Genomic DNA, 12,925 nt, shown 5'->3' with positions numbered 1-12,925 from the left:
TAAATGGCCATAAGGGCCGAAATGCTACCTGTCCTGTTTCCAAGTGCCGCCGGTGTTTGCAGTTATCCCTTAAAGAATTAAAGTCTGCCAGTGTTATCACCTAAAATGTATTTGCAGAGGTCAGAAGAGCTGTGCCCGTTCTTCTCTATGCAAAGAAGAGATGACATCAAGAGAGTATGTCACAAGCCCGAGTTTGGTGAGTGCATTTAACCTGGCCTGGAGTTTTATCCACTAAGTATGATCTTCTGACCCCTCGGGTTTTACAACTTTCCACTCTCTGCGCGGCATATCACCTCTCCTCTCCTGAGTTAATCATTTCTTTGCCATTATCTGCCAAGAGTTCTTATCTCTTTTGCTGTCACTTTATAACAGGGTCCTCTTATCAACCTGCAGAGGGTCATGTGATTAGTCGAAGCCTATCGAAAGTTTCCAGTCTTCTCATTAGAAACCATCATGAAACTGGATCCATGGTTTACAGCGGGTCACTAATTCTGGAAAAAGTACAGAGTCCAGTGAAAGGCTTGCTTGTAACTTTCTGAATTCTGGAGGATTTTTTTTTTCTTTTTCTTAACTTTCACTAAGGGAATAAGGGTTACTGTAGTCGGATGTGTCCTTCCCAAGGTCACAAAATATGACCAGCTTAACTTTTTCTTATGCTCAATGATTTTTGCCTTAAACCCAAAGGACTACTCATGATTTCGCTAAGAATGTCTTCTAATTCGGTTCCTGGGAATTTACAGGAATCTCTAAAGCATGGACTTACACCTATCGGTAAGTACCAAGTTGTTCTATTTACCATCTAGTTGTTATTCTGCGTCTGCAACAATACGTGTAGTTCAGTCTCATTGATAGATTGCGTATTTTAAGTCTCTGCTTTTCCAATTGCGTTTATTAAATACACATAATAAGCTCATGCATATCAAACATTTACCTTAATTGTAGTTCAAAAAATAGCAAACAGATATCTCAACATATAAATATTATTCACTGTATCCAGTGTTTGGGGGATGTCATTCTGCTGGCCTAAAACAGCCAGAAAATAGAATTCATAATGTGCCAATTTCAACCTTAACATTTTCCGATAAGTTTTCATCAGACATAATAAGCTAAAAGTTGAACAATTTCAAACGAGTTAATCACAATGAGCAACCATGAATCTAACTATCTTAATAGAGACCTTTCCAGTACTTAGGAAGAAGTTTCAAACTACAGAACAGTAAGTAGGGTGTCTCCTTCGCTGCAGTCATGGTAAAAAATTATTTTCCTGGCAAGTGAAAGTCATACAAAGAAAAAGATCAATCACCATTAAAAGATACGATGCTAAGAGGTGTTTTTTTTTCTTCAAAATAATGAGAATACCTTGTTTTTATAAACCAAAAAGTACATAAAGCTTCTTTCTTCTTTCTTTTTTTCCCTGTGTGTATGTGGGGGAGGGGGGTTAATGGGGATTGCGCCCAGGGGCATTCTACCTCCAAGTTATACCCTCAGCCTTATTTTACTTTTATTTTGAAATAGGGCCTTACTAGGTTGAAGATAGTCTCACTACTTGCGGAGGCTGCCCTCGAACTTGTGGACAGTACTTGTCTCAGCCTCCCAAGTACTGGGATTACAGGTGTGTACCACCACACCCAGCTCCCTCCCTCCTTCCTTATTTTCTTTCTCTCTTTTTCTTTTTTCTTCTTGTGCTTGGGTTTGAACTCAGGGCCTCCTGCATGCAAGGCAAGTGCTCTACTACTGAACTACACTCCCAACCCCATAAACTTTTTTTATTAAAAAAAGAACAACAATAAAAAAAAAACCTGTACACCTTTAAACTTGCTAATTTTACTGCAAGGCTACACTCAATCCTAAAAGTTACAGACTAAAGGGAAATGACTTTCCGTCGTGTGACTATGAGTCCGCTGGAACGCGAGCCCTGCTTCCTGTCCTCCGGTTTCTGGGGGACTGAAGGACCGGCCTCGTCTTCGGGTGCTTTCTTAGGCTTTCAGACTGAACCTTCCCTCCAATTCCCAGGACACTGGCGTGAGCTCTTTAATTCTAGTCCAGGTGGAACCAGAAGGAAAATCAAGCCAGGCCCTACCGGGAGGGGGGGGGGGGGGTGTGACTCCACAGAAAGCCGTGATTGCTTTTTTTAATGGGCCAACTACACCCTGAACTATATCAATTGAGAAAATGTTTACAAAAAAAAAAAAAGTTCTGTACTTAAGAAAAAGAAAACACAGGGAAGGAAAGCAGCGTGCAAGAGAGAAGCGATTGCTCTGCAGATAGCAAAGAAAATCTGGCCCCCAAAAGGTGGGAAAGTGGCACAGTACGATTTAAACCGTTCTGGTGGGACAAAGCCGCCTGATGCGCTGGCAGCTGCGCCCAGCCTGGCGCGCACACTGGGGCCAAGAGCGCGCCCGCGCCGGGAGAGTGCGGCTCCGGCCACGCGCAGCACCCGCTGGAGGCGGCCAATGGGAGCTGAGCGAGGTGTCTGGACCACACTCCCGCATCCCCGGAGAGAATCTGAAAAGGCAAGGTAGCTGCAGGAGATGGTTTTGCGCTTCACCTGGAGAGATGTGTGTTCACCGGCAATCACATCTTATAAGTTCTATAATGGAACAGAGACAGATCTATCAGTAAATAGAGAACATCACTAGGTCTAGGGTCTGCCCCATCGAAGGCATTGTTTAACCCTGGAGAGGATGCTTGAAGCCAAGCCTCTAAAACAGTACTGAAGCCAGGCATGCTGGCTCATGCCTATAATCCCAGTATTTAAGAAGCTGAGATAAAATGACTGCAGGTTCGAGGCCAGCCTCAGTAATTTAGATAGCTTCTCAGCAACCTAGAGAGACCCTGTTTCAAAACACAGCAAAACAAAGCAGCCGGGCGTGGTGGTGCACACTTGTAATCCCAACATTTGGGAGGCTGAGACGGGAGGATCGCAGTTCTCTGACAGCCTCAGCTACTTAGGCCGTTTGCAACTCAGTGAGACCTGGCTTCAAAATAAAGAATAAAAATAGGGCAGGAGACGTAGCTTAGAGCCAGAATGCCCCTGGGTTCCATTCTCAGTAAAAAAAAAAAAAAAAAAAAAAAAAAAAAACAGCAACAATAAAACTCGGAAGCCTCAGCAAATTTACCCCAACATCCTAAATCTGTCCAGGGACTCTCAGTCCTTGACCTCAGGTTGACAAAATATCAGTAAATTCTCCAGCCAAAGAAACCTTCCTCTGGAACTCTTTCTTTCTTCCCTCCTCCTCCTCCTCCTCCTCCTCCCTCCTCCTCCTCCTCCTCCTCCTCCTCCTCCTCCTCCTCCTCCTCCTCCTCCTTCCTGGTGCTAATGGTGCTAAGGATTGAATTCAAGAGTATTCTACCCCTGAGCTACACCCCTAGTCTATTTTATTTGGAAACAAGGCCTAGCTAGGTTGCTGAGAACCTCACTAAGTTGTTAGGCTGGATTCGAGCCCGTGATCTTCCTGTCTCCACCTCTCAAGTACTGACATTACAGGCATGTACTTCCTCTGGATCTTAATCTCAGCCTGTAGCCTGGCACACTCACTGCCACTCTCCCCGTACTGTGGCCCCATGGGTGGTTGTCAGGTGTCTCCTTCTGCAAGACCCTTGTGGCAGGGACCCAGTCTCCATCTTTTTGCAGAGACGCCTACAAGGGGTGTTGAGGGTCATTCCTGAGATTCTTGGTGGGACAGAGATGCTTGAAGCACTGAGGAAGAGAAAGGAGGAGTGGTGTGGTCCTTACAGTGAACTGGTGGATTGTTGGGGCTGAGCCTAGATCTAAAGAACAGCAAGCCGGGCGTGGTGGCGCACACTTGTAATCCCCGCGCTTGGGAGGCTGAGACAGGAGGATCGCACAGGTTTAAAGCCAGCCTCAGCTACTTAGTGAGGCTCTCAGCAATTTAGTGAGACCCTGTTTCCAAATAAATTATAAAGAAAAGGTCTAGGAGGTAGAAAGCCTCTGGGCTCCATGCCCAGTACCACCTAAATAAATAAATAAATAAATAAATAAATAAATAAATAAGAGCTGCACTTTAAATGATCCAGGTGAAGCCAATGTGGAGGCGCAAACTTGTAATCCCAGCATTCGGGAGGCTGAGACAGGAGGATTGCGGTTCAAGGACAACCTCAGCTACTTAGTGAGGTCCTTTGCAACTCAGTGAGACCCTGTTTCACTGAGAATAAAAAATAGGGTTGGGAGAATAAAATAGGGCTGGGAGTATAGCTCAGAGGTCAAATGCCCCTCCCCAGACCCCCCCAAAAAAAGTTTAAATGGGTCTTTCTGCTGTCTTTTTCTTTCTTTCTTTCTTTCTTTCTTTCTTTCTTTCTTTCTTTTTTTTTTTTTTCCGTACTGGGGATGAAACCTGGAGGCATTTATTTTACCTCCAAGTGGCACTCCCAGCCTTATTTTTAATTCTTTTTTTTTTTTTTTTTTTTTTTTTTGGTGGTACTGGGGTTCCTGGAAGCCCTTCTACCTCCGGGATACACTCCCACGGGCTACACTCCCAGACCTATTTTTTAACATTTTTATGTGGAAACAGAGTCTCTTAAGCCAGCGAGGCTGGCTTCGAACCAGCGCGATCCTCCTGTCTCCGCCTCCCAAGCGCGGGGATTACAAGCCTGCGCCACCACGCCCGGCTAATTCTTTATTTTGATAAATAAATTGAAACAAGGTCTCACTGGGTTGCAAGGGGCCTCACTAAGTAGCTGAAGCTGTCCCCAAACCCGGATCCCCCTGTCTCACCCTCTCAAATGCGGGGATTACAAGTGCGCTCTACCACACCCGGCTTCTGCTGCCCTCTTTGAGGAACCTATGCATGCAGATATAGAGTGTCTGAGGTCACTGGGTAGCTTTGAGGTGACAAACTGAGCCCAGCATATGTTAGAATTCCCAAATCCTTCCTCCCTTCCTTCTGTTCTCTTTTCCTTCCTTCCTATGGTACTGGTAGTTGAACCCAGAAACATTCTACCTCTGAGTCCCCCCCACCCCGCCTTATTATTTTTATTTTTTAGTTTGAAACAGGGTCTCACTAAGTTTCAGAGGGTCTCGGTAAGTTGCTGAAGCTAGCAGTGAATCTGATCCTCCTGTCTCAGCCTTCCAAGTACTGAGATTACAGGCGCAGGCCACCACGCCAGGCTCCCAACTCCACATTTAACTCAGTTGTGTTAAACTGGGCGTGGTGACACAGATTTGTAATCCAAGTATGTAGGAAGCCGAGACAGGAGGATCACAGGTTCAAGGACAGCCTCCGATAGTCTGAGACTCTCACCAACCTAGAGAGACCCTGTTTCAAAATAAAAATTAAAAAGTAGGGCTGGCTGTAGCTCCAAGGGAGAATGCCTTTGGGTTCAATTCCTAGTAACACACACGCACACACACACACACACACACACACACACACACACTAATTCAGTTGTGTTGTTCTGGGAAATGTGCTTCCTTTGTTGAAAGTTTCCATGGATCTTAATTGGGCACCACATTCTTTTCTATGTACTAGTGGTTACATGAAAGCTGTGTATGGGTATCTATGATTGCATAGAAAGGTAGAATTGGGCCAGGAATAGTGGTGCACACCTATAATCCCAGTACTTGAGAGTCTGCAACAGGAGGATCAAAGGTTTAAGACCAGCCTGAGCAATTCAGTGAGACTCTCAGGAACTTGGGAGACTATGTTTCCAAATGAAAATAAAACAGAGCTGGGGTGTAGTTCAGAGGTAGAAGTGAATGCCCCTGGATTCAATTCCTAGTACCCATGTACCCCCAACCAAAAGAAGAAGGAGGAGGAGAAGGAGAAAGAGAAGGAGGAGGAGAAGAAGGAGAGAGAGAGAAAGAAAGAAAGAAAGAAAGAAAGAAAGAAAGAAAGAAAGAAAGAAAGAAAGAAAAAAAGAAAGAAAGAAAGAAAGAAAGAGAGAAGCCGGGCATGGTGGCGCACGCTTGTAATCCCAGCATTCGGGAGACTGAGACCTGGAGGATCACGGTTTGTGGACAGCCTCAGCTACTTAGTGAGGCCCTCTGCAACTCAGTGAGACTCGGTTTCAAAATAAAGAATAAAAAATAGGGCAGGGAGTGTAGCTCGGAGGTCAAATGCCCCTGGGTTCTATCCCCAGACCCGCAAAAAAAAAAAAAAAAAAAGAAAGAAAGAAAGAGAGAAAGAAAAAGAAGATGTAGAAAACGTAGAATTGAGCTGAACTTCCATCTGCTTATTTGCAAGATAATTGTCTACACTTGGGTTATTATGTAGATTGCTCCCTTTAGGGTAACCAGTTCAAGTACACTGGCCAGGCTTGACCTAAGAGTGCATACTTGTATTCGAAGCCAGCCTCAGCTACTTAGTGAGGCTCTCAGCAACTTAGTGAGACCCTGTTTCCAAATAAAATATAAAAAATAGGTCTGGGAGTATAGCCCAGAGGTAGAAAGCCTCTGGATTCCACCCCCAGTACCACCAAAAAAAAAAAAAAGAGTGCATACCTGTAATCCCAATTTGGGAGGCTGAGCCAGGAGGATTGAAAGTTTGAGGGTCAGCCTGGCATGATGATGCACACTTGTAATCCAAGTACTTGGGAAGCTGAAATGGGAGGCTTGCAGGTTCACAGACAGCCTCAGCAATTTAGTGAGGCCCTCCACAATTTAGTAAGACCTTATTTAACTAACTAACTAAATAAATAAATACATTTTAAAAATAGGGCTGGAGGTGTAACTCAGAGGTAGGACAACCCTAGATTCCATTCCTAGTACCATACACAAATTAAACAAACAAACAAAAACACAAATAAATAGGACTATGATTGTACCTCAAAGGTAGAATGCCGCTGGTTTTAATCCCCAGAGCTGGGCATAATATTTTGTGCCTGTAATCCCAGTATTTGGGATGCTAAAACAGGATCACAGGTTTGCAACCAGGCTCAGCAACATAGTGAGGCCCTCTGCAACTTAGTAAAACCCTGTTTCAAAAGAAAGAATAAAAAATAGGACTGAGAAGCCGGGCGTGGTGGCGCACGCTTGTAATCCCAGCGCTTGGGAGGCTGAGACAGGAGGATCGCACAGGTTCAAAGCCAGCCTCAGCTACTTAGTGAGGCTCTCAGCAACTTAGTGAGACCCTGTTTCCAAATAAAATATAAAAAAGGTCTGGGAGTATAGCCCAGAGGTAGAAAGCCTCTGGGTTCCACCTCTAGTACCACCAAAAAAAGAAAGGACTGAGAGCCCCGTGTGGTGGCACACGCTTGTAATCCCAGGACCTGGGAGGCTGAAAACAGGAGGATTGCAGGATCACAGCCAGCCTCAGCTAATTAGTGAGGCCCTCTGCAACTTAGTGAGACCATTTCAAAATAAATAATAATTTTAAAAATTGGGGTTGGGGGTGTAGCTCAGAGGTTGAATACTCCTAGTACCATTAAAAACAAACAAAAGCAAAAAAAATTCCAGCACCACAATAAATAAATTAATAGGTTAATTAAATAAAAGAGCAGGGCATTTAGCTCAGTGGTAGAGTGCCTCTGAGTTTAATCCTCAGCTCCAGAAACCAGACCAGACCAAACCACTGACAACATTCTTGGTTTCTGGCTTAAGTTATTTTGGAGGATATTTTCCCCCCAGATAGAGTTATTGTCCTACATGATATACAACACTAACTCAACAGGCTTTCTGTGTGTGCTTCTGTGGCACTGAATCTAGAGGCATTCTACTTCTGAGCTACACCCGCAGACTTTTTTTTTTTTTTTTTTTTTTTTTTTTTGCGGGTCTGGGGATGGAACCCAGAGGCATTTGACCTCTGAGCTACACCCCCTGCCCAATTTTTTATTCTTTATTTTGAAACAGGGTCTCACTGAGTTGCAGAGGGCCTCACTAAGAGGCTGTCCGCGAACCGCGATCCTCCAGGTCTCAGCCTCCCGAATGCTGGGATTACAAGCATGCGCCACCACGCCTGGCTCCCCAGACATATTTTACTGTTTATTTTAAAACAGGGTCTTGCTAGGTTGATGAGAATCTCCCTAGATTGATGAGAGTCTTACTACTTGCTAAGTCTGCCCTTGAACCTGTGATCGTCCTGTCTCAGCCTCCCAAGTACTGGGATTACAAGCATGCGCCACCATGTCTGGCTTCAACAGGCTTTTTTTTTTTAACTTATCTATATCTATAAAACAGCCAAATCTCTGTGATAGGAAACTTGTTCTATAATAAGCATTTATTGTCCCCACCCAATATGCTCAACATCATCACGCTTTGATTTGTGTTAAATTTACATAATCTTCAAACGAAGCACTTTTACCGAATGTGTTATCGCGTCCGATGTCATCTTACAGACGTTTTCACGGGAAGCTGCGTCTGTGTCGTTAAGGGTGCATAATACACAGTGCAAACACCGCGCTGAGTCTGAGATACAAGGCTTGCTATCTGCCCTGAACACTCTGGAAGTCTGAACTTATATCAGCAATAACCTCTAGCAAGCTCTGCACTCCTAAGGATCTCTGAACGTAGACGTCATTCAGTGGGAAGACTGATAGCCTCTTATGTCACCCCAACCTCTATGGGGTTGCCAGTCACCCAAGTCCACTCACTCTTGCAGCTGGATGGGCCCGCCAGCTCCTTCCAGGAAGCTGGACTCTGGAGCTGACTTTCCTTCCTGCCCCAGCCCATCTCCAAAGCTCGCTGGACCAGGGTTGAAGGATTGCTCTAAGACTTCTAAACTGGGCGTGGTGGTGTGCGCCTGTCATCCTGTCATCCTGGTACTTGGGAACCTGAAACAGAAGGATCACAGGTTTGAGGCCAGAGGGTAATAATTTAACGAGACCCTGTTTCAAAATAAAAATAAGGCTGGAGGTATAGCTAGGAGGTAGAATGCCCCTGGGTCCCATCCCCAGTAATACACACACACACACACACACACACACACACACACACACACACGCACCAGGACATCAGGCACAGTAGGGCATGCCTGTAATCCCTGAGAAGCTGAGCCAGGAGGATGGCAGATTTGAAGCCAGCCTCAGCAACTTAGCAAGGTCCTGTTTCAAAATAAAAAATAAAATAAAATAGGGCTAAGGACATAGCTCAGAGGTACAATACCCCTAGGCTCAATCCTCATTGACACAATAAAATACAATAAAACATAAAAAATAAACAAAGAGATTTTATGGAGGAAGCTCTCCTTTATTTGACCCTGAGCAGGGCTTACATCAGGTACTCTCCTTCCCAGATCCACAACCTACCTCAGGAGAGAGCTTCTTTGAGTTTTTTCCTTTTCATCTTTATTTATTTATTTATTTTGTGGTACTGAGGCTTGAACTCAGAGACATTCTATGTCTGAGTTATACTATAGCCCAACCTTTTGTTTTTGTTTTGTGGTATTGGGGATGGAACCCAGGAACATTCTACCTCTGAGCTACACCCCCAGCCCTATTTTTATTCTTTATTTTGAAACAGGGTCTCACAGAGTTGCAAAGGGCCTCACTAAGTAGCTGAGGCTGGTCTGAGCCTGGATCCTCCAGTCTCAGCCTCCCACATGCTGGGATTACAAGCATGCGCCACCACGCCCACCCGGTTTGTTTTGTTTTGAAACAGGGTCTCACTACTTTGAGGAGGGCCTCACTAAGTTGATGAGGCTGCCCTTGAACCTTTGATCGATCCTCTTGTCTCAGCCTCCCAAGTGCTAAGATTACAAAATTGTGCCACCACACCCAGCGCTTATTATTATTATTATTATTATTATTATTATTAATTATTTTGGTGGTACTGGGGGTGGAACCTGGGGGCTTTCTACCTCCAGGCTATACTCCCAGCCCTTTCTTATATTTAGAAATAGGGTCTCACTAAATTGCTGAGAGCCTCACTAAGTAGCTGAGGCTGGCTTCGAACCTGTGTGATCCTCCTGTCTCAGCCTCCCAAGTGCGGGGATTACAGGCGTGCGCCACCATGCCCGGCTTATTTTTTTATTTTTGATGGCACTCGGGGATTGAACCCAGGGGCAGTCTGTGAGATATACCCTCAGCCCTATTTAATTAATTAATTAATTTGAGGGAGGGTCCTGGGGATGGAACCCAGGGGCATTCTACCACTGAGCTACAACCCCAGCCCTATTTTTTTTTAATTTTTTATTTTGAAACAGGGTCTCACTAAGTTGCAGAGGGCCTCACTAAGTAGCTGAGGCTGGCCGCGAACCTGGGAGCCTCCTTTCTCAGCCTCCCAAGTACTGGAATTACAAGCCTGTCTCCTATTTATTATTTTTTTATTTTGAAACAGGGCCTAGCCTCCCTAAATTGCGGAAGCTGGCCTTGAACCTGTAATCCTGTCTCAGCCTCCCAGGTACCAGGATTACAGGCTTGCGGCGTAGCACCTGGCTTCCCTTCCTTTTACTGGAACAAAAGCTTCTGAGAAGTTCAGTTGGCATCAAGGAACTTCAAGAGTTTGGGGGGCTTTGGGCTCTGGGGAAGCCTGGGGAATTGCTGAAGATGAGGACAAGTTGGAGAGATTAGACCTGGGAAAAATCGACCAGATATGTTGATAAGAGCTGCCTGTATTTTAGTTTTTTTGGAAACTGCTATGTGTGTTTTTGTGTGCTTGATGAAGTAAGAAAAGACAGCTTTGTAGCCGGGCATGGTGGCGCACGTTTGTAATCCTCGCGCTTGGGAGGCTGAGACAGGAGGATTGCACGGGTTCAAAGCCAGCCTCAGCTACTTAGTGAGGCTCTCAGCAACTTAGTGAGACCCTGTTTCCAAATAAAATATAAAAAAGGTCTGGGAGTATAGCCCGGAGGTAGAAAGCCTCTGGGTTCTACCCCCAGTACCACCAAAAAAGAAAAAGAAAAAAAAGAAAAGACAGCTTTGACTTTTAAACTCCAACTAACCTGAAAACAGATATCCACGAACAGTTTGGTGAGCAATTTTATCTGAAGATAATGTGATGGTCAGTAAGGACTCTGCCAAGGCCTTCGAGATCAAGTTAGCCAGCATCACTTGCTGGGAATTCTGTTGTTGCTTTGTTTAGTGGTCCTGGGGATTGAACCCAGGGTGTCCTACCTCTGAGCTACACCCCCAGACCTTTTTGTTTGTTTGTTTGTTTGTTTATGCTGGGGGTGGGACCTAGGGGCCTTCTACCTCTGGGGTACATTTCCACCCTATTTTATTGAATTATTTGGAAACAGGACCTCATTAAGTTGCTGAGGCTGGCTTTGAACCTGTGACCCTTTGGTCTCAGCCTCTCAAGTACTGGGATGGCAGGCAGGTGACATCGCACCTGGCTGTGATGTGCTGTTTTTCTGGTACTGTCACCTTTGACCATAAGCTTTACTTTGTTAACCCTATTTTCTGACTAAAAAAGAGAATCCGAAAGGTCCCTTGATTTACCAAAGATCACTCAGATTGTCCAGAGGGTTTAAATAGAACCTCAGAGCCAGGTGTAGTGGCACACACTCTTCATCCTAGTACTTGGGAGGCTGAGGTAAGAGGATTGCAGGTTTTAGGCAAGAGGATTGCAGGTTTTAGGCCAGCCTCAGATACTTAGTGAGGCCCTTTTCAACTTAGTGAGAGCCTGTTTCCAAATAAAGAATAAAAGAGCCAGGCATGGTGGTACACACGTGTAACCCCAGCATTTGGGAGGTTGAGACAGGAGGACTGGTTTGAAGAGAGCCTCAGCTCCTACTTAGTGAGGTCCTTTGAAACTCAGAGAGACCCTGTTTCAAAATAAAGGATGGACTGGGCATGGTGGCACATCCTTGTAATCACAGTACTCGGGAGGCGGAGACAGAAGGATGGTGCAGGACTGAAGCCAGCCTCAGGTACCTAGTGAGGCTCTCAGCTGCTTAGTGAGACCCTGTTTCTAGATAAAATATAAAATAGGTCTGGGAGTATAGCCCAGAGGTAGAAAGCCCCTGGATTCCATCCCCAGTACCACACACCCCCCCCAAAAATCACATAATAAATAAATAAATAAATTCCCAGAAATATAATTCTGAAGCCTATGTTCTTGTTGAGAGAAGGGAATTGTGACTGCTGGGCATGGTGGCATATGCCTATAATCCCAGTTTATGGGAGGCTAAAGCAGAAGGATTGCAGATTTGGGGCCAGCTTTAGCAAACTTAGTGAGGCTCTTAGCAATTTAACCTGACCCTGTTTAAAAAAAAAAAAAAGAACTGGAGTGTAGCTTGGAGGTAGAATGCCCCAGGGTTCAATCCCCACTAAGAAGAAAACTAAAAAGAAAGAAAAGGAATTATTATGTAAAATAACGTGGTCACACTTTTGGGCTTAAGAAAGACATCTATAAGCGGCTCTCAGTAATCCTCTTTACCCTCAGTGGTCTTCAGATCTGGATTGCTATGGAATCTAGAAGGGTGGGATTGGGAGTGGTGCATGGTGGGTGGGCAGAGTAGTCGGAGCTGGTGGATGGGAAATATCTCTGGGGTTGGAAAGAAGCTCATCTGGAGGATGTGTGGGCTACGGGGCACCTCCCAAGCCTACCACCACTGTGAGGAAGCCCTGGGAGGACAATTCAGAGCATCCAGTTGCCAGCAGGTTTGAGGACAGGAACATCTCCCACATTAGTGGTTGGGTTTAGCTAAGCAGCAGCCCAGGTGCCATGGGAGGAGGGGCTAGGGAATGTGACCATCTAGACACCTTTTTCTTTTAACCCTTTGGATCAGCCCAGCTGTGCCTCCTGCCGCGAGGCCTTCTGGTCCAGGGTCCCATGCCGCAGTGCTAGGTCCTGGATTCCCAGCTGGAGTCTGGACCCCGCCCCTGCCTCGAGGTCTCTGTCTCCTCCCAAGCCCATCCCACCCGAGGCTTCGGTCTCTCCAGCAATCTCTATAGGGATTGCAAAGAAAGTCGCTTAACATCTGCCGCTCAGTCCTGAAATTAACTTTACAATTTCCAGACTAGAAACTCTGGAAATGAATGGGGAAGGTGAATGAATTTGCCCCAAGCTTTGTCTTTCGGGGCCATC

At 45.4% G+C, this 12,925-nt stretch overlaps 1 protein-coding gene across 2 annotated transcripts in view; it reads left to right on the top strand.

Moving 5' to 3' along the window:
• Positions 1-707: 707 nt before the first annotated feature.
• The window catches only part of NR5A2 (nuclear receptor subfamily 5 group A member 2), a gene marked incomplete at both ends in the record, with an annotated part of 153,579 nt that continues 141,361 nt past the window's right edge, over positions 708-12,925 (top strand). For both annotated transcript variants that reach the window (XM_080698524.1, XM_080698523.1), the window contains one exon: positions 708-771. In XM_080698524.1, coding sequence (XP_080554650.1) covers positions 708-771 — 64 coding nt within the window. The remainder of the gene's footprint in view (positions 772-12,925) is intronic.

Source organism: Muscardinus avellanarius (assembly GCF_963383645.1).
Source record: "Muscardinus avellanarius genome assembly, chromosome: 7".
In the NCBI taxonomy this organism is placed as follows: domain Eukaryota; kingdom Metazoa; phylum Chordata; class Mammalia; order Rodentia; family Gliridae; genus Muscardinus; species Muscardinus avellanarius.
Note: the sequence above shows the minus strand (reverse complement) of the source record. Positions and strands in the feature narration are given on the sequence as shown.